We start from the raw sequence: 19,990 nt of genomic DNA on the forward strand, positions 1-19,990 counted from the left end.
ATGAGATATGCCGGTGATATTAAACCTGATTCTGATTAGGGGACCATCCAACTGAAGGAAGAACTACTGGGAGAGGGTTTTTAGAGACAGGATTTACGAGCATTTTACTAGGGACAGCCTCACAAGCCTGACTGACTTTTTTGAGAAAGTGACCCAACAAATGGATGAAGACAGAGCCGTAGATGTTGTGTCTTTGGATTTCAGTAGGGTGTTTGACAAGTTTCCCCATGGTAGGCTCATTCAGAAAGTCAGGAAGCTTGGGATCCAGGGAACCTTGGCTGAGTGGATTCGGAAATGGTTTGTTCACAGGAGGAGGTAGATGGAGCATATTCTGCCTGGAGCTCAGTGACCACTGGTGTTCCACACAGACCTGTCCTGGAACCCCTGCTCTTTGTGATTTTTATAAATGGCTTGGATGAGGAAGTGGAAGTGTGGGTTAGTAGGTTTACAGATGATGTAATGGTTGGTGATGTTGTGGGGTAGTGTAGAACGGGGAATCCCAGCCTTGGGTCCACGATCAACTTGGTTAATGGTTGGGGTCCATGACTGGGAACCCCCGGTGTAGAAGACTGCAGAGCTGGGCTGAGAAGTGGCAGATGGAGTTCAATCCAGAAAAAGTGTGAAGTGATTTGGAAGGTTGAACTTGAAGGAAGAGTACAGGGTTAATGGCAGGAACAGAGGGACCTTGGGATCTACGTCCACCAGTTGCTGTGTAAGTTGATAGGGCAATTAAGATGGCATATGGTGCGTTGGCCTTCATTGGTCAGGGGATGGAGTTCAAGAGCCGCGAGATACTGTTGCTCTAGAAAACCCTGGTTAGACCACACTTGGAGCATTGTGTTCAATTTTGGTCGTCTCATTATAGGAAGGGCATGGAATCTTTAAAGAAGGTGCAGAGGAGATTTACCAGGATGCTTCCTGAATTAGAGAGCATGTCTTATGTGGAGAGGCTGAGCAATCTAAGGTGTTTCTCTTTGGACCGAAGGAGGATGAAAGGTGACTTGATGGAGGTGTACAAGATGATAAGAGGCATCGATCGAGTGAACAGCCAGAGACTTTTCCCAGGGTGGAAATGAACCAAACTAGACATTGCTAGACTGCTTCAAGGACTCTGTGGTTTGATGGTTTATATTCTGTGTATTTTTCGTTCATCTTTTGTCGTTTGTGCGATGTTTTTTATTTGCCTGTTGGCTGTTTGATGTTTTCTCGATCAGGTTCCATGGTGTTACTTTGTTTCATGGCTGCCTGTGGGAAGATGAATCTCAGGGTTGTTTACTGTAACATACTTTCATAATAAACGTACAGTGAATCTTTGAAAAGTTTTAAGGTGATTGGAGGGAGGTACGGGGGGGGGATGTCGGAGGTAGGTTTTTTACACAGAGAGTAGAACGCACTGCCAGGGGTGGTGCAGAGGTAAATACTTTGTTTATTTGTTTATTGAGGTACAGTGCGGTAAAGACCCTCCCGGCCCTTCAGCCTGCACCACCCAGCAATCCCCCAATTTAATCCAAACCTAAACACGGGACAATTTACAATGACCAATTAAACTACCAACGGTCTTTGGACTGTGGGAGGAAACCACACCACCTGGAGGAAACCCACACGGTCAAAGGGAGAATATTCAAACTGCTTACAGGCAGCGATGGGAATTAAACCCAGGTCACCTGTACTGTAAAGCGTTGTGCTAACCACTATGCCAGGTATTTGTATATTTATATGGATATCTAAGAATCTCTTAGAGAGGCACGTGGATGATAGAAAAATGGAGGGTTATGTAGGAGGGAAGGATTAGATTGACCTTGGAGTGGGTTATCACAATATTGATGGCTGAAGGCAGACATCTCACCTCTCCCGGAAGTTCCGGGAGTCTCTCGCATATTGATAGTGGCTCCCTGACGCCCGCAAATTATATACAATATCCCAGAAATCGACTTTTTTTGAGAGGGCATGAGAGAGAGAGAGAGCAAGAGAGCGCACCATGGCAGAGTGTTCCAAAAAAAGAAAATATAAAATGTACATCACCCCAGACTACACTAAAGTGTACCCCTGCCTAATAGGGGTCAAACATAATGACAGTGTTGCTCACTGCACTGTTTGCAACAGTGACTTTTCTGTTGCCCATGGTGGGTTAAGACTGTAAAAGACATGTTGAGGTGAGTTTAACAGGTGTCATTCGTTCATTAGCATAGCTAACGTTATTTAAACTAACTGGCTAGCTGCTAAGGAGGTACTCTATTGCAGACATCCCACCTCTCCTGGAAGTCCCGGGAGTCTCCTGCAAATTGATGGTGCTACCTCCCTGAAATGAGTTCTTGCAGGGTGGGATGTCTGTGAAGTGCCTATACTGTCTGGGTCTTTGATAATGCTGGCAGAGGGAAGTGTAGATTTCTCTGCCATTGCTCCTCACTCACCGATGGAAGGCACAGTCATCGGTCTGGCCCGCTGACCAGTACCGCCGTGGGAAGCCCTCCGGCCTGCGTGCTCCATCCTGTCCGACATGCGGCCGGATCCAGAGTTGCCTAGCATCTGAGGGAGGAAGAGAGCCAAACAGGAGAGGGGTGATTGGTGACGCCGGCAACCCGCTCCACGGTGAAGAAACGAAAAGAAAAGTCTACTTGGGCAAAATTCTAGTCTACAGGGAGGGGCTGGTCAAACCAAGGGTAGCAGCGATGCGCAGAAATAAACCCTGGGAGGAACCCTGGGTCCTGAGCAAAGCAAACGAAAAACGGTCACAAAATGTTTCTGTCACTGATGAAGCCAGGCAGACAGAAAATAACCAAGAGACAGGCTGTAGAGGAAGGTAAATAAAGAAGCGGACGAAACCGTGAAGGGATAATTAATGAGACTGATTGGCAAGCAGGTGGAAGAGGAGATATAGTCCACACACCAGCGGTCTCTCTTTGTCCCTCAGGACACAAACAGTAACTGCATTTGGATTTGGTATACTAGTGTTACTTGTTGGTAATTTCGTCGTCCGGCCAGACTGCTTCTGCCGTCCCGGGACGCGGTGCTTTCCTTCCTTGTGTTCTGGGACGTCTCTACAGGCACCCCCTGCTGCCGATGTGCATCTTCCGTCTGAAGCGCCCTCGCTGAAGGAATCCTCTTCCACGCTAACTTGCCTCTGCAGGGACGCTCGGCGCCGGATCTGGGGCGGGGGCCCGCAGGTGCCCAGAGTGTGCTGCTGACGGGCTACAGGTCCGGACGCCTCCCGCCGGCCCCCGCTGTCCGAGCTCCTCCTCCACTCGCCGCCCGCCGCGTCCTCCCGCAGGAGGTGAGCCACGCTGGAGGCGGACTTCGTCCGGGGTCTCCGCTCCGGGCCGGGACAGGCGCGCGGTGCGCGGTCTCGCCGCTGCCCCCCTGGCCCAGGGCCCAGGGTCTCTGTGTCGCTGGCCCAGAGGTGTGCGTCTTCGGGCCGGGGGGTCAGCTGCCTGCCCGCTCCCTCGGGAATAATGCAGAGTTTGTTAGCGTGTGGGGTGGCGCCACTGCCTTCCCGCTGAGCTCCTCCGACAATCTTACTCTCACAGCAGAGCTACAAGCGGTTGTTAAACAGCAATCGAGAGCGCGGGAAACAGTGAATGAAGAAAAGAAAATAAAGACAAGAGTTAGTTTCCGGGGCCGGTGGTGGGGAGGGAGAGCCTACAGCCCACCCCGGACAGGAGGTAGCATGCTTCACATGGGCAGTTTGTTAAACAATAAGGTCATGGCTCAGACGCTACTGGAACAGTGAGGGTTGCGAGCTGGACACAAACACACCCCCACCCACCCTCCACGCCCCACCCCCGGCCACCCCTCCCCACCACTCCCGGCTGTTGAATGAGGCAGGCAGACCAATGTGTTAGCACAAAGCAAGCAGATGGTGACAGACAGGAAGGAACCGAGCGCCCCACCCTCGACTCGGAGTCACCGGGCCGGCTACACTCCGGGACCCCGGGAAATGGGGTGATCTTGCGGCATCGGCATGGGATCGGACTGTGCTCCTCAGCAGTGCTGACGGGGGATTGGGCGATCTCATGGGATCGGACTGTGCTCCTCAGCAGTGCTGACGGGGGATTGGGCGATCTCATGGGATCGGACTGTGCTCCTCAGCAGTGCTGACGGGGGATTGGGCGATCTCATGGGATCGGACTGTGCTCCTCAGCAGTGCTGACGGGGGATTGGGCGATCTCGAGAGGTCGGACTGGGTTGGGGGTCTCACTGCCCGTTCACCAGCATCCCACTCAGGGTCCCCCCCCCACCAACTTCTCGGTCACCTAAACTGACAGCTCCTCTGCCTTGGTTCTGCTGAAGAGTGTTCAGCCTGAAACGTGGTCTGCTTCTCTCTCCTTAGACGCTGCCTGACCTGCGTGTCTACTTCAGTTCCCCGTGTACACAGCAGAGGTGCAGTGGGCGTGCAGCTCAGTGGTACTGGGCTCTGAACCGCTGTCGGTGGCGTGCCGGGTTGGCGCACGGCCTTGCGTGGGCTGGACTTACCTTCAGGGCGGTGTGTGAAGTCGCACTGTGCCTTCGCCTACCACCCTCATCCAACAGCATCTCCGAGTAGAGTTCCTCCTCGTCCTCCTCCATGATGTCAGAAAGGTCGGACCCCCGACTGCTCTCCGAGTGGTAGCTGTCCGCGTGCCCATAGTGCTGCCGACAAACGAGAAGCAGGAGAGTGAGGGTTCACGGCAGCACATCAACCACCCACCCCCTGCATCGGTGCGTCACCGTTGATGTCCGACACACCCCAGGTTCCTCAACATCGGGCATCGTGCTGTTATCGTGACAGTGTTACAGCTCGGGGTGTCAGATTTCAAAGTTCAACTCCTGCATCCACTGTAAGAAAGTTTGTATGTTCCTCCCCATGACTGCGTGGGTTTCCTCCCACAATCCAAGGAAGACTCCAGTAATGATGGTTATTTGTACCACTGGACCCGCACTTCTGAGATCGAGAGACTGGAAATGCCCCAGTACAACAGCTTTTCCACAAGACCACAAGATATAGGAGCAGAATTAGGCCATTTGGCCCATCGTATCTGCTCTGCCATTTCATCATGGCTGATCCATTTCCCTCTCAGCCCCAATCCCCTGCCTTCTCCCCGTAACCTTTCACACCATGACTAATCAAGAATCTATCAACCTCTGCCTTAAATATACCCAATGACTCGGCCTCCACAGCTGCCTGTGGCAATGAGTTCCACAGATTCACCACTCTCTGGCTAGAGAAATTCCTCCTCACCTCCATTCTAAATGGACACTCTTCTATTCTGAGGCTGTGTCCTCTGGTCTTAGACCCTCCCACCATAGGAAACATCCTCTCCACATCCAGTGTATCGAGGCCTTTCACCATTCAATAGGTTTCAGTGAGGTCACCCCTCATTCTTTGGAATTCCAGTGAGTAGAGGCCCAGAGCTGTCAAGCACTCCTCATATGACAATGCTGGAATCATTTTCGTGAACCCTCTCCAAAGTCAGCACATTGGCGTACCGGTTAGCAGATAAATTGGTCATTGTAAATTGTCCCGTGATTAGACCAGGGATTAAATAGGTAGGTGCTGGGTGGCACGTGTGCACTGTATTTCTAAATAGATAAATGTGGGGATGTCAGGAGGAGATCCTGGGACCAGCACCGACATACGTAAGTGCCATCAGAAAGAAGGCATGACAGCACATCTTCTTTCTTGGAAGCTTGCCATGTCACCGAAAACTCTCGCAAACATCTGTAATGGAGAATGTTCTAACTGGCTTGGCATTCAAACACCAGTTTGGTTAGCCTCAAACTGGGGGATTGCTGGGCAATGTGGATTGAAGGGCCTATTCTGTGCTGTATCTCAATAAATGAGAAAGCAGCATCTATCATCAGGGCCATCTTCCAGGCCATGTTCTCTTCTCATAAACACGAGATTCTGCAGCTGCTGGAAATAAAACGCAACACACACAAAGTTATAGAGGAACTCAGCAAGTCTGCGCCTCCCGCTCGGTGCCCAGAGCAAGAACAGAGCGTGATGAAAGGTCTCAGCCTGAAATGTTGACTGTTTATTAACTTCCACAGGTGCTGCCTGACCTGTTGAGCTCCTCCAGCATTTTGTGTGTCATGCTGTCACTGGGCAGGAGGTACAGGACAGACTTGCTGAGTTGCTCCAACATTTTGTGTTTGTTGCTCAGGATTACCAGCATCCGCAGAATCTCTCGTGTCTGTTTTCACACATTCTCTCTCCACGGCTGCTACCCGACCTGCTGAGTGTTTCCCCGCATATTTTTTTCGCTCTATTTCAGATCTTCAGCAGCTGCAGGTCTCTGACACCTATGGAAGGAAGGGATCTGAAACAATTTGCGAGTACTCACCTGCCTGCCCAGCTCAGAACGTCTCAGAAACTCATCCACGGACGCACCGGGCCTCTTGATGCTTTGGGCATCGTACTCCTCCTCCTCCTCCTCATCCGAGTTCTCCTGCTGGAAGGTGTTGCTCCTCTGGCTGAATGCGCTCCTTTTCTCAGCCTGAAAACGATGGGCTGAATGGTCAGTCGCAGGCAGAGAGCTCACCGCCAGCAAGATGCCCACATTAGGATTAGTGAGTTGGGGAAATGGTGCGTTGGCGACACGTGGGCTGCCCTTGGCAGATCCTCGGACTGTGTTGGTCATTGATACAAACGACATATCTCTCTGTACGTTTAGATGTTTGACAAATGAAAAGAATAATAGGAGATCGTATAGAAGCGTATGAAGTTATGAAAGGGATAGATAAGATCGAGGCAGGAAAGTTGTTTCCACTGGTAGGTGAGACTAGAACTAGGGAACATAGCCTCAAGATTCGGGGGAGTAGATTTAGGACAGAGATAAGGAGCTGCTTTTCCCAGGGAGTGGTGAATCTGGAATCCTCTGCCCAATGAAGCAGTGGAGGCTACCTTAGTAAATATATTTAAGACAAGGTTGGATAGATTTTCACATAGTAGGGGAATTAAGGGTTATGGGGAAAAGGGAGGTAGGTGGAGATGAGTCCATGGTCAGATTAGCCATGATCTTATTGAATGGCAGAACAGGCTGAACGGGCCAGATGACCTACTCCTGCTCCTATTTCTTATGTTCTTATGTTAAATAAATATAATCTTTAACTTTTCTTTCACTACCTCACCAAAACAAAGGACAAATACCAAGGGTTCTGAAGTAATGCATGGAAAATTCTTTTTCAAGTGAAGTTGTCCCCTACGCTTCACCAGCACCAGCCTAGCTGTCATCACGGACATATGTACAGAGAGGTGCCGGAATAGGACCCGTAACATCATGAAGGATCCCACCCACCCTACTCATGGGCTGTTCGTCCCACTCCCATCAGGGATGAGGCTACTTAGCATCCACACCAGGACCACCAGACTCAAAAACAGTTACTTTCCCAAGCAGTCAAGATCAACGCCTCCACCCACTAACCCACCCCTCCACATCCCCAACCATTTCCTGCCAGAGTTACCTTATTACGGACATTCCTGTGCCTAGTGTCACTTTATGGACATACAATCAATCTATGTATATAAGCTATCTTGTGCATTTATACTTATTGTGAATTTTTAATTATTATTTTATTTTTTATTGAGATATAGCACAGAATAGGCCCTTCTGGTCCTTTGAGCTCTGCCGCCCAGCAACCCCCAGTTTAACCCTAGCCTGCAGAGGAGATTTACAAGGATGTTGCCAGATTGGGGAGCATGCCTTATGAGAATAGGTTGAGTGAACTCGGCCTTTCTCCTTGGAGTGACAGAGGATGAGAGGTGCCTTGACAGAGGCGTATAAGATAATGAGAGGTATTGATCATATGGATAGTCAGAGGCTTTTTCCCAGGGCTAAAATGGCTAGCATGAGAGAGCATAGTTTTAAGGTGCTTGGAAGTAGGTACAGAGAGGATGTCGGGGAAAGTTTTTTTACACAGAGAGTGGTGAGTGCGTGGAATGGGCTGCCGGCGACGGTGATGGTGGCGGAAACGATATGGTCTTCTAAGAGACTCCTGGATGAATACATGGAGCTTAGAAAAATAGAGGGCTGTGGCTAAGCCTAGGTAATTTCTAAGGTAAGGACATGTTCGGCTAGTGTTGTGGCCAAAGGGCCTGTATTGTGCTGTAGGTTTTCTATGTTTCTAATCACAGGACAATTTATAATGACCAATTAACCTACCAAGGGGTATGTCTTTGGAGCGTGGGAGGAATCCAGAGCACCTGGAGGAAACCCATGCAGTCATGGGAGAACATACAAACTCCTTACAGGCAAAGGTGAGATCTGAACCTAGGTCGCTGGTACAGTAAAGCATTGTGCTAACCACTCAGAACTGTGCTGTCCCATTATTGGGTTCTTTTATCTTATTGTATTTTTTTCTTTGTGCTACATCAGATCTGGAGTAACAATTATTTTGTTCTCCTTTACACTTGTGTGCAGGAAATGACATTAAACAATCTTGAATCCTAATTTTACGTAAATACTGATTCTGTGCAGCTGGGTGTCCTAGTGCAGAATTCGCACGTATTGGTACACACGCACAGCGATGAGGAAAACTGAAGGAACGTTATTGCTAATCATGAGTGTATCTGAACACTTTTGTTCCGGGGGGGCATTGGTGAGACTGCATCTGGAGAACTGCGGATGCGACAGGCTCTGTTGTTCAGGAAGGATGGAAATGCGATGGAAGCAGCCTCTACCCCACTGTTATCAAGTTCCTGAATGTACCTTTTGTACGATAAGATAGACTCTTGACCTCACCATCTTCGACCTTACTGTTTACCTGCTCTGCTCTGTCTCTGTAACTGTAACACTTTACAATGCATTCAGTTGTTGTTTAACCTTATTCTACCTCAATGCACTGGGCAAAGATCTGATCTGTATGAACAGACCAGGACTGGAGGACCTGAGTTATAAGGAAAGATAGAATAGGTTAGGACTTTATTCCTTGGGATACCTTCTAAAGATACCTCAACAAGGGGCTGCTTCTCTAGATACCCCCCACACTCACCGTGGGGGGCATCGGCCTGCAGCATCTTCCCCTCAGTGGGGTAGGGGGAGGAGGCTCAGGAATGTGTGACGGATGGTATAATGGATACCTTCGAGACAACAGAGCTCAGAGAGTTTAGGGGTTAGATACAGACAAAAGGTTGGGGAGTCTTTGGCTGCCGCGTGGCTATTGAGGTTATTGGATGAGGGGGGTACTGGAGTGGGTCTATCTACTGGAGAGATGAGTGCCTTAGAGAGCCTATTGTCCCAACACATATAACCATATAACAATTACAGCACGGAAACAGGCCATCTCGGCCCTTCTAGTCCGTGCTGAATGCTTACTCTCACCTAGTCCCACCAACCTGCACTCGGTCCATAACCCTCCATTCTTTTCCTGTCCATATATCTATCCAATTTAACTTTAAATGACAACATCGAACCTGCCTCTACCACTTCTACTGGAAGCTCGTTCCACACAGCTACCACTCTCTGAGTAAAGAAGTTCCCCCTCGTGTTACCCCTAAACTTTTTCCCTTTAACTCTCAACTCATGTCCTCTTGTTTGAATCTCCCCCACTCTCAATGGAAAAAGCCTATCCACGTCAACTCTATCAAACCCCCTCATAATTTTAAATACCTCTATCAAGTCCCCCTCCGCCCCCTCAACCTTCTACGTTCCAAAGAATAAAGACCCAGCTTGTTCAACCTTTCTCTGTAACTTAGGAGATGAAACCCAGGTAACATTCTAGTAAATCTTCTCTATACTCTCTCTATTTTGTTGACATCTTTCCTATAATTCAGCAACCAGAACTGTACACAATACTCCAAATTTGGCCTCACCAATGCCTTGTACAATTTCAACATTACATCCCAACTCCTATACATGATTAATAATGCCCTGAGAACACTGCTTGCTCTCCCTCAGCATAATGCATCACTATGGGTTCTGGTAATGACAGAAGTTAAACTTAGGTGTCACAGTATTACTGAATGGAATTTAAAACCCCAAGTGGAATGGAGAACAGTAGAGGAGGGTACTAAAGTTCTTCTTCAGTGGGCTCTTATCACAGGATTATTACACAATAGTGGTATCCCACCAGACAATATTGAATTAACTTCTTGAATGGTGGGACACATGGTTACAGTGGCAGTTTTCCCAATGTCTTTAATAGCATCAGGGTGGAGGTACCTGAAGGTGATGCAGTTGGAGGTATCTGGAGAAGGTATTGACAGTGGTGATACATAGGGAAGGTATGCCAGGTGGAGTTATCAATGGAAGGTACCTCAGGTGGATGTATCTGGTCAAGGTACCACGGGTGGGGGTATTTAGAGAAGGTACTGCAGGTGGTAGTATCTAGAAAAGGTACTAAAGAAGGAACACCTGGTGGGTGTGAGGGAAGAGAAGTGAGTGCAGTTACTATTACGGGGAGAAGGTGCTCAAAAAACTGAAAGACCTAAGGGCACATAAGTCACTCAGACTGGATGAACTTCACTCTAGGAGGTAGTAGTAGAAATTGTAGGGGCATTAGTAATGGTCTTTCAAGGATCATTGAACCTTGGCATGATTCTGGAGGACTGGAAATGTCAGTCCACTGAGGGAAGAAATGAGGGAAGCAGGAGAAAGGAAATTATAGACCAGTTAACCTGACCTCAGTGGTTGGGAAGATGTTGGAGTCAAGTGTTGCGGATGAGATTATGGAGTGCTTGGTGACACAGGACAAGATAGGACAAAGTCAGCATGGATTCCCTAAGGGAAAATATTGCCTAACAAACCTGTTGGAATTCCTTGAGGAGATTACAAGTAGGATAGATAAAGGGGATGCAATGGATGTTGTATATTTGGACTTTCAGAAGGCCTTTGACAAGGTGCCTCACGTGAGGTTGCTTATCAAGTTAAGAGCCCATGGTATTACAGGAGTTACTAGCATGGTTAGAGCATTGGCTGATAGGTAGGAGGCAACAAGTGGGAATAAAAGGATCCTTTACTGGTTGGCTGCCAGTGACTCATGGTGTTCTGCAGGGTTTGGTGTTGGGACTGCTTTTTGTGCTGTATACAAATGATTTAGATGATGGAATAGATAGCTTTGTTGCCAAGTTTGCAGATGATAGAAAAATTGGTGGAGATGCAGGTAGTGTTGGGGAAACAGTAAGGCTGCAGAAAGACTTAAATAGATTATAAAAATTGGCAAGAAAGTGCAAATGAACTACAATGATGGAAAATGTATGGTCATGCATTTTGGTAGAAGAAATAAATGTGCGGACTATTTTCTAAACGTGGAGAAAATCCAAAAATCTGAGATACAAAGGGACTGTGGAGTCCTTATACAGAACGCACTAAAGGTTAACTTGCAGGTTGAGTCAGTAGTGAGGAAGGCAAATGCAATATTAGCATTCATTTCAAGAGGTCTAGAATACAAGAGCAGGGATATAATGCTGAGGCTTTATAAGGCACTGGTGAGGCCTCACCTTGAGTATTGTGAACAGTTTTGGGCTTCTTAGCTAAGAAAAGATGTGCTGGCATTGGAGAGGGTCCAGAGGATGATTTCGGGAATGAAAGGGTTATCATATGAGGAATGTTTGATGGCTCTGGGCCTGTACTCGCTGGAATTTAGAAGGATAAGGGGGGATCTCATTGAAACCTTTTGAATGTTGAAAGGCCTAGACAGAGTAGATGTGGAAAGGATGTTTCCTATGGTGGGGGCGACTAGGACAAAAAAGCACAGCCTCAGGATAGAGGGGCATCTATTTAAAACAGAGATGCAGAGAAATTTCTTTAGCCAGAGGGTGGTGAATTTGTGGAATTTGTTACCACAGGCAGCTGTGGAAGCCAGTCATTGGGTCCATTTAACGTGGAGATTGATAGGTTCTTGATTGGCCACAGCATCAAAGGTTATGGGGAGAAGGCCGGGAGTGGGGCTGAGGTGGGGAAAAAAAGGATCAGCCATGATTCAATGGCACAGCAGAATTGATGGGCCAAATGGCCTTATTCTGCTCCTATGTCTTATGGTCTTATGAAGTCTTGAAGGTGCTGGACAGTTGTGGTGCGGCAGGTATGGGCTGAATCGAGGTATCGGAACCCGGCCCTAGAGCAGGGAATGAGCAAATATTTAGTCAGGTACACAACCTCTTCTCCTCACATTGGTCAACATTTAATATGGGCCTAAGTACAGACACAGGAAGGGATTACCCTTGAGAGAATGGGGAGTGGTGGTGTGGGATATGGTCAGTGTTACTGTGGTGTGAGAAAGGAGAGGGGGGCACCTTGTTGCTTTCTGTGATGCGTTCGGCGGCCTCTCGAGCCATCGCTTTTGCCATGCTGTTCGAGATCGGTGCTCCCTGGGGCTGCGGCAGGATTCTCTGCGGCGACGGTGACCTGGCACTACCACTCCGGTTGGCGTAGCCGGGCACAGTGGGCTCCAACAATGATCCGTGGAGCTGAGGTGGGGTGGGCACTGGCTCCCATGGCCCATCGCTCTGCGGCACTGGGCCGAGTGGCTGCTCTTTGGTATCGGGCACTTTGGCACTCGGTGGCGGCTGGGTTCTGGCGGGGGTGCGAGGCAGGCAAGACCTCAGCAGCTCGGCCGGGATCGCAGCAGCGCACGAGTCCTCGGACTCTCCCTGTGCCGACACCGTCCGCACAATGATCTCCCTGGTCTCCAAGTTCTGTATCCGCAGGTAATCTACAATGACACTCTCCGCCGTGGCCATCTTCACCTCTGCAACCTGGGGCCACAACACAAACAACAGCAACATTCCCAAGCACAGACCCCCACCCTTGGCAGAGCAATCAATGATGGGAAGAGGCAATCACGTGGAGATGGGGGAGATGGGGGACAGAAGGGGAGTGAGAAGACGGTGTGAGGAATCACTGTGCAGGGGAGATGGGTGTGAGAAGACGGGGGACAAGTGTGGGGAAGTGGAGAAGTGGAGAGACGGGTAGGATGGGTGCGAGGAAATGGTGGAGGTGGGTGCAGAGAGAGGGGGTGGGCGTGGAGAGGCAGAATGTAAAGATGTTGGTGGGGAAATTCTGGAGCTGAGAATATCCTCAGTGTTGGACACCCACCTCTCACCCGGTCCCCCTCCGCCCCTTCCCCCCAGCCTGTTCATCTATCCCTCTCCCCATCCTGTCCCGTCCCACCCTGGAGACGCCCCTCCCCTGAACGGAACGTCTGGGGTTTACCTTCTGGCCCTTGGCGCAGACACTGTAGCCGGTGACTCGGGCTCCATTGGAGGTCCCCGTTGAGGTGAGGGGAGGGGGTTTCCAGTTAATCTGCAGGGTTCCTGGGGTAGTGCCAACCTGCACTGTCACATCCTGAGGGGGTGCAGGGGGTCCTGAGCACAGAGTCAGGGGTTACTGCACAGGATAATCCCAATCCTGACCGCAAACCCCATCTGCTACAGAGGGCCATCCCAAACCCACCCTTAAACTCAAACCCAAACCCAACTCTGAACCAACATCAAATCTACTCCACCCTCAACTCTAAAACTGGCCCACCTACCCCATTCACTACACTCTGATGCACCATACCTCAGTCCCAAACCTAACACCAACCCTGACCACAAACACCATCCCATCGCACCCTCAACCCCAAACCCAATCCCAAATGCAACTCCCATTCACCACACCACCCCCCAACGCCAAACTCAACTCAACTCTTGACTGTTCACCAAACCAACTCTACCCTCAACCCCAAAACCAACCCCAACTCTGAACCATAATCAAACCTCCTGCCAAACTCAACTCCAAATCTGGCACATCTCCCTACTCACGACACTCTGAACCACATCCAATTCCAATCCTGACCACAATCCCCATCCACCACAATGACTCATCTCAACTCCACCGACAATCCCAAAACCAACCCCAACCCTGAACCAACTCCAAAATTGACCTGTCACACCCTCAACCCCAAACCCAACCCTGACCGCAACCCCCATCCACTACACTGACCCATCCCAACCCTCAACCTAAACCGAATGACTGTGATCCCCTGCCACGACACTGACTGTCTCATTTTCAATCTCCAACTCCATACCAAACCCTGAAGCATCACACACTCAACCGCAAACCCAACCCTGTCCACAATCTCCATCCCATCATACCATCAACCCGAACCCTGGACCAACACCAAACCTACTACCAAACCCAATTCCAACCGAGACCACAATCCCCAGACACTACACTGAACTATCTCAACCCCACTGACAACCCCAAAGCCCATACCAATCCTGACCACAATCCCCACCTCCACCTACTCAACCAACTCCAATCCAAAGCCCACCAACATAACCCACTGCACTCCAACCCCCATCCAACCTCAACCACTCCATACTACCTATCACCACTCCAAACCCCACCCACTTCACTCCAAACCCCTTACAACACCACCCATTCAAGCCTGCACTCTCAGCACTTCAACCCCCACCCACTCCACACCAACCCCCAACCCCTCCCACTCCACACCAACCCCACCCAACCTCACCCATTCCACTCGTTACCCCACCAATCCCCACCCACTCCACTCCAACCCTCACCCGACACCATCCACTCCAATTCCCACCTATCCCACCACAACCCCACTCAGGGATTGTAGCCATGCCCAAAGTCTGCTCCCTTGCAGGAGTCCCCTTGTGGAGGGGAAGTGTCTGGTCTTATTAATTTGCTGTGAAGCAACATGGGAGAGTTTCACTGGGTGAAGGGTGCTATGGAAGTGCAGCTGTGAACACCCATAGTGTGGCGTTTTTCACTGAAACCTGTGTGACCTCTGAGCTGAATCACAGTGAAATGGAGAGTTGTTGACAGGCTGTTGTTCCTCACCCGAGAGTCTGGTAGTTGAGGACAGCATCACTGGGTGGGCACTAGTCATGGTCAGGGTCAGGGGTCAACTATTGTCATGGTCAGGGGTTATCTATGGCTGGGGTCAGGGGTCAACTATAGTCTGAATTAGGGGTCAACCATGGTCAGGGTGAGAGGATGGCTGTGGTCAGAGTCAGGAGACATCTGGAGTCAAAATTAAGAAAAGGTCATCTCTTGGAACTCTTCCCCAGTAACCTGGGTGGTCAGGTCCAGTTCCAAAGGTTCCCCAATCCTCGGGCAGTGAGTGGGATCTCCCACCATCTCCCCGGGACTGTGCAGGTGGGCTGTTGTACTGGTGGGCAACCCCCTGAGTCAATGAGGGTCTGGTGGATCAGAGGTGTCAAAATTCAGATCAAGATTGTTTAATGTCATTTCCAGTTCACAAGTGTAAAAGAGGGCAAAATAATTATTACTGTGGATCTGATTCAGCACAAGAAAACAAAATAAGATAAAGAACACAATAATAAAACAGCACAATAAATTTAAAATGCATCAGATTGCTTATATACAGAGATTGATTGTATGTCCCTGGAGTGACTCTGACAGGAAATGATAATATAGTGGTGTTGGGGGTGTTGAGGGGTGGGTTAGTGGGTGGGGGTGTTGATCAGCTTTACTGCTTGGGGAAAGTAACTGTTTTTGAGTCTGGTGGTCCTGGTATGGATGCTATGTAGCCTCCTCCCTGATGGGAGTGGGACAAACAGTCTGTGAGCAGGGTGGGTGGGATCCTTCATGACGTTACCGGCCCTTTTCTGGCACCTTTCTGTCCTTGATGGTCAGTGTGTGGGTCAGGTAGATGGGCAGGGCGCGTGTCGTACCTGTGGGCAGGGTGCAGAATTCCACGGTGCCCTCGCGGTGCTGGCGCTGTTCGAGGGGCAGCTGCCAGGGCACCTGGTGGGGTTCAGCCACGGCCTTCACGGTGCACGTCATGCAGGGCCGCAGGTTGAAGAATTGGTATTTGTAGCTGGCGGCCCCCACCACGTCGAACTCCTCCCCGTTGAGGAAGATGGTGTGGCTGTAGTTACTGTTACTGGGCTGCCAGGAGACCTCGGCTGTCGTCTGCGAGATGTTGTCGACCCGCAGGTGGGAGGGGGCCACGCACACGTCCTTGCCCACTAGCAGAGTGCACCTCAGCTCATCTGAGGTGCCATGGTCCGTCACGCTCTGGACAGAGATGCGGTAGGTGAAGTTGGCCAGGTTGAGTTTCTCGATTAGCGCCTTAGTCCTGCCCCCCGCGGGGATGTTAGTCCGCACCTCTTTGTCGACCAGGACATTGTAGCTATGTACGGTCCCCCAATTGGGGGGCACAGACGCTGGCTCCCAGCCAACGATCACCGTCCTGCCCAGTTGTTTAATCAGGCTAATCTTCCGGGGATAAGGCACAATGTCTTCGCCGATCTCATCGATGCTGACGTCCAGCACCCCTGGGCTGTTGCTATACACCTGCACTGGGGGTTGATTCAGCAACAACCCGTCCGCTTTGACATCTGGCGGCGCGGGGTCGCTGTGGAGATGGAGGTCCACATGGTTCATGTCGGAGTTTGGCAGGTTACTATCCAGCTCTATGTCCACAGGGTGGGTGAGCAGGTCCTCGTCCTGCAGCAAGGCCACAAAGTTTGAAGGAACCAAGCCTCGGCGACCATCCATCAGCTCCCCTGTGGAGACAGGGAACATGATTTACGTTCTGGAACGATCGCAAAACCCCGACACCCCCAGAGTCATCCAACACCTCAACAACACCCTGCACACCCAGGGGATGTTCACAACTTAAAATCTCCCCACACTTCCAGGAGACATCCATAGCTCAGTATCTCTCTACACCTGATGGCTCATCCACAACTCAACATCTCCCCTCACCCCCAGTGGTCATCCACAACTCAATATCCCCACACCCCCAGTGGTCATCCAGAACTCAACATCCCCACACCCCCAGTGGTCATCCCCAACTCAACATCTCCCCATCCCCAGTGGTCATCCCCAACTCAACATCCCCACACCCCCAGTGGTCATCCACAGCTCAACATCCCCCACACCCCCAGTGGTCATCTAGAACTCAACATCTCCCCACCCAGAGTGGTCATCTAGAACTCAACATTCCCACACCCCCAGTGGTCATCCACAGCTCAACATCTCCCCACCCCCAGTGGTCATCCAGAACTCAACATCCCCCACACTCCCAGTGGTCATCCACAACTCAACATCCCCCACACCCCCAGTGGTCATCCAGAACTCAACATCTCCCCACCCCCAGTGGTCATTCACAACTCAACATCCCCCACACCCCCAGTGGTCATCCACAACTCAACGTCCCCCCACCCCCAGTGGTCATCCCCAACTCAACATCCCCCACACCCCCAGTGGTCATCCACAACTCAACATCCCCACACCCCCAGTGGTCATCCCCAACTCAACATCTCCCACACCCCCAGTGGTCATCCCAAACTCAACATCTCCCCACCCCCAGTGGTCATCCACAACTCAACATCTCCCCACCCCCAGTGGTCATCCCCAACTCAACATCTCTCCACCCCCAATGGTCATCCGCAACTCAACATCTCCCCACCCCCAGTGGTCATCCACAACTCAACATCCCCCCACACCCCCAATGGTCATTCAGGCTCTGCATCCCCCCACACCCCCAGTGGTCATCCACAACTCAACATCCCCCACACCCCCAGTGGTCATCCACAACTCAACATCCCCCCACACCCCCAGTGGTCATCCCCAACTCAACATCCCCACACCCCCAGTGGTCATCCACAACTCAACATCCCCACACCCCCAGTGGTCATCCACAGCTCAACATCCCCCCACCCCCAGTGGTCATTCAGGCTCTGCATCCCCCCACACCCCCAGTGGTTCACCTGCACAAACTCACCAGTGGCCATCTCCAGCGCATAATCTCCTCACACCCCCAATGGTCACCCACACCTCAACATCACTCCATACCCTCAGAGGCCATCCCCAATTCTACACTTCCCACACCGCCAATGTGAATCCCCACCTTACACTCCATGGTTTGTCCTCAACTACTATATAATATATACACTCAGACTCTGCCATGGGGGAGGAACACAGCAGGTCAGGCAGCATCTATAGAAATGAATAAACAATCACCTTTTGGGCTGAGACCCTTCATCAGGTCAGGAATGAAGGGGGAAGATGCCAGAATAGAAAGGTGGGGGAGAGGAAGGAGGATGGCTGGAAGGTGGTGGGTGGGAAAGGTAAATGGCTGGGGAGGTAGGAATCTGACAGGAGAGGAGAGTGGACCATGGAAGAAAGGGAAGGAGAAGGGGGCCCAGGGGTAGGTGACAGACAGGTGAGATGTGGTAAAATATCAGAGTGATAAATAGAGGAAGGGGAGAGAGGGGTGGCCTCATCTTGGCACTTTATATTCCATCTGGGTAGCCTCCAACCTGATGGCATGAATATCGATTTATCCTTCCAATAGGGACATTTTTCCCTCCTGTTCCCCTCTTAAGGACTTCTCATCACCATTATCAAGGAGGAGGTACAGGAGCCTGAGATGATTCAGGCGCAGCTTCTTCCCCTCTGTTATCAGATCTCTGAACGGACATTGAACCCATGAATGTTACCTTGCTGTTCCTTTCTTTGAACTATCTATTTTTTTAATTGATAATAATTTTTTTATGTATTATACTATGACATTTCACATTGTGTCAGTGATAATATACCTGATTCTGATTCTGAGCCAAGCCACGCTTGACCTGGCCTGAACCCCACTAGATCTGAACCCCACTAGGCCTGAACCCCACTGGGTCTGAACTCCACTAGGTCTGAACCCCACTGGGTCTGAACTCCACTAGGCCTGAACCCCACTGGGTCTGAACTCCACTAGGCCTGAACCCCACTAGGCCTGAAGCTCACTAGGCCTGAAGCTCACTAGGTCTGAAGCCCACTAAGCCTGAAGCCCACTAGGCCTGAAGCCCACTAGGCCTGAAGCCCACTAGGCTTGAAGCCCACTCAGTCTGAACCCCACTAGGCCTGAACTCCACTAGATCTGAACCCAAGAAGGACGAGACCAAGCCAGAAGTGGTCGAAGGTGTGTAACCTTTTCCAGAGGCCTCTGAGGGGAAGAGTTCTGAATTTCTGAAGATCGGATTCTAAATGGACAATGAACCCGTGAACACTACCTCACTATTTTTTGCTCTATTTATTTAGTTTTATATCTATCCATCGATATATCTTATTGTAATTTATAGACTTTTTATTATTATGTATTGCAATGTTCTGCTGCCACAAAATAGCAAATTTCATGACATAAACCTGACTGTGAATCTGAGGTGACCTACTGTGCACAGTCGGCCACTGACCAGCACCAGCACGCATGGGCATCCCACTGGGTCCCACACACGGCCTGGGCTGAGATGGACGTCCCATCAGTATGAACGGCCTGACCATCCCTGAGACAGTGGTGGGGGGGGGCGGGGTTTCCATGGGACAGTGAGTCGGACTCTGTCCCCTCCTGCTCCTAGCTGACAGTAGCTAGGCCCAGACCAGCAGGAGCCTGACGCACTACAAACCTTCGTAGAAACCATCTTCGTCCATGTCTCCATAAACATAGAGGTACTTCCCAGCCACGAGGGGGAGTTCTGCCTCAGGATGTTCATTTGGACCCTTGTAGGGGTTATAACTAGATTCAGAGAAAGAGAGAAGCAGGCATCAGTTTCCAGGCTTGGGCCCCATGGTCACATAGCAGTTAGCGCGGCACTATTACGGGTCAGTGCATCGGAGTGAGCAGTTCAATTCTGACATCATCTGTAAGGAGTTGCTCTATGTCTTCCCGTGGAATGCGTGGGTTTCCTCCGGGTGCTCCAGTTTCCTCCCACAGTCCAAAGACATTTTGGTCAGTAGGTTAATTGGTCATTGTAAATTGTCCGGTGATTAAATCAGGGGTTGCTGGGCGGCACGGGTCGGAAGGACCTACTCAGCACAATATCTCCAGATAAATCCAGAATTTAATCTGTTTGTGGGGAAGGACCCGATCCTTCACTCTTTCTCCTGTCCTGGGACTGGCTGGTCCTGGGATTATACTGATCAACAGTTGGGCTATTATATTCCATCTGGGTAGCCTCCAACTGATGGCATGAATATCGATTTATCCTTCCAGTAGAGACATTTTTCCCTCCCATTCCCCTCTTATGGACTTCTCGTCACCATTATCA

At 50.4% G+C, this 19,990-nt stretch overlaps 1 protein-coding gene across 11 annotated transcripts in view; it reads right to left on the bottom strand.

The window, feature by feature from the left end:
* The window catches only part of rimbp2b (RIMS binding protein 2b), a 190,325-nt gene that overhangs the window by 51,465 nt on the left and 118,870 nt on the right, over window positions 1-19,990 (bottom strand). For all 11 annotated transcript variants that reach the window (XM_072240778.1, XM_072240777.1, XM_072240779.1 and 8 more), the window contains 7 exons: window positions 19,349-19,458; window positions 15,623-16,459; window positions 13,128-13,279; window positions 12,209-12,670; window positions 6,321-6,473; window positions 4,471-4,626; window positions 2,412-2,526 (listed from right to left, as the gene is read on the bottom strand). In XM_072240778.1, the coding sequence (XP_072096879.1) occupies window positions 2,412-2,526; window positions 4,471-4,626; window positions 6,321-6,473; window positions 12,209-12,670; window positions 13,128-13,279; window positions 15,623-16,459; window positions 19,349-19,458 (1,985 nt within the window). The remainder of the gene's footprint in view (window positions 1-2,411; window positions 2,527-4,470; window positions 4,627-6,320; window positions 6,474-12,208; window positions 12,671-13,127; window positions 13,280-15,622; window positions 16,460-19,348; window positions 19,459-19,990) is intronic.

Source organism: Mobula birostris, chromosome 22 (genome assembly GCF_030028105.1).
Source record: "Mobula birostris isolate sMobBir1 chromosome 22, sMobBir1.hap1, whole genome shotgun sequence".
NCBI lineage: Eukaryota > Metazoa > Chordata > Chondrichthyes > Myliobatiformes > Myliobatidae > Mobula > Mobula birostris.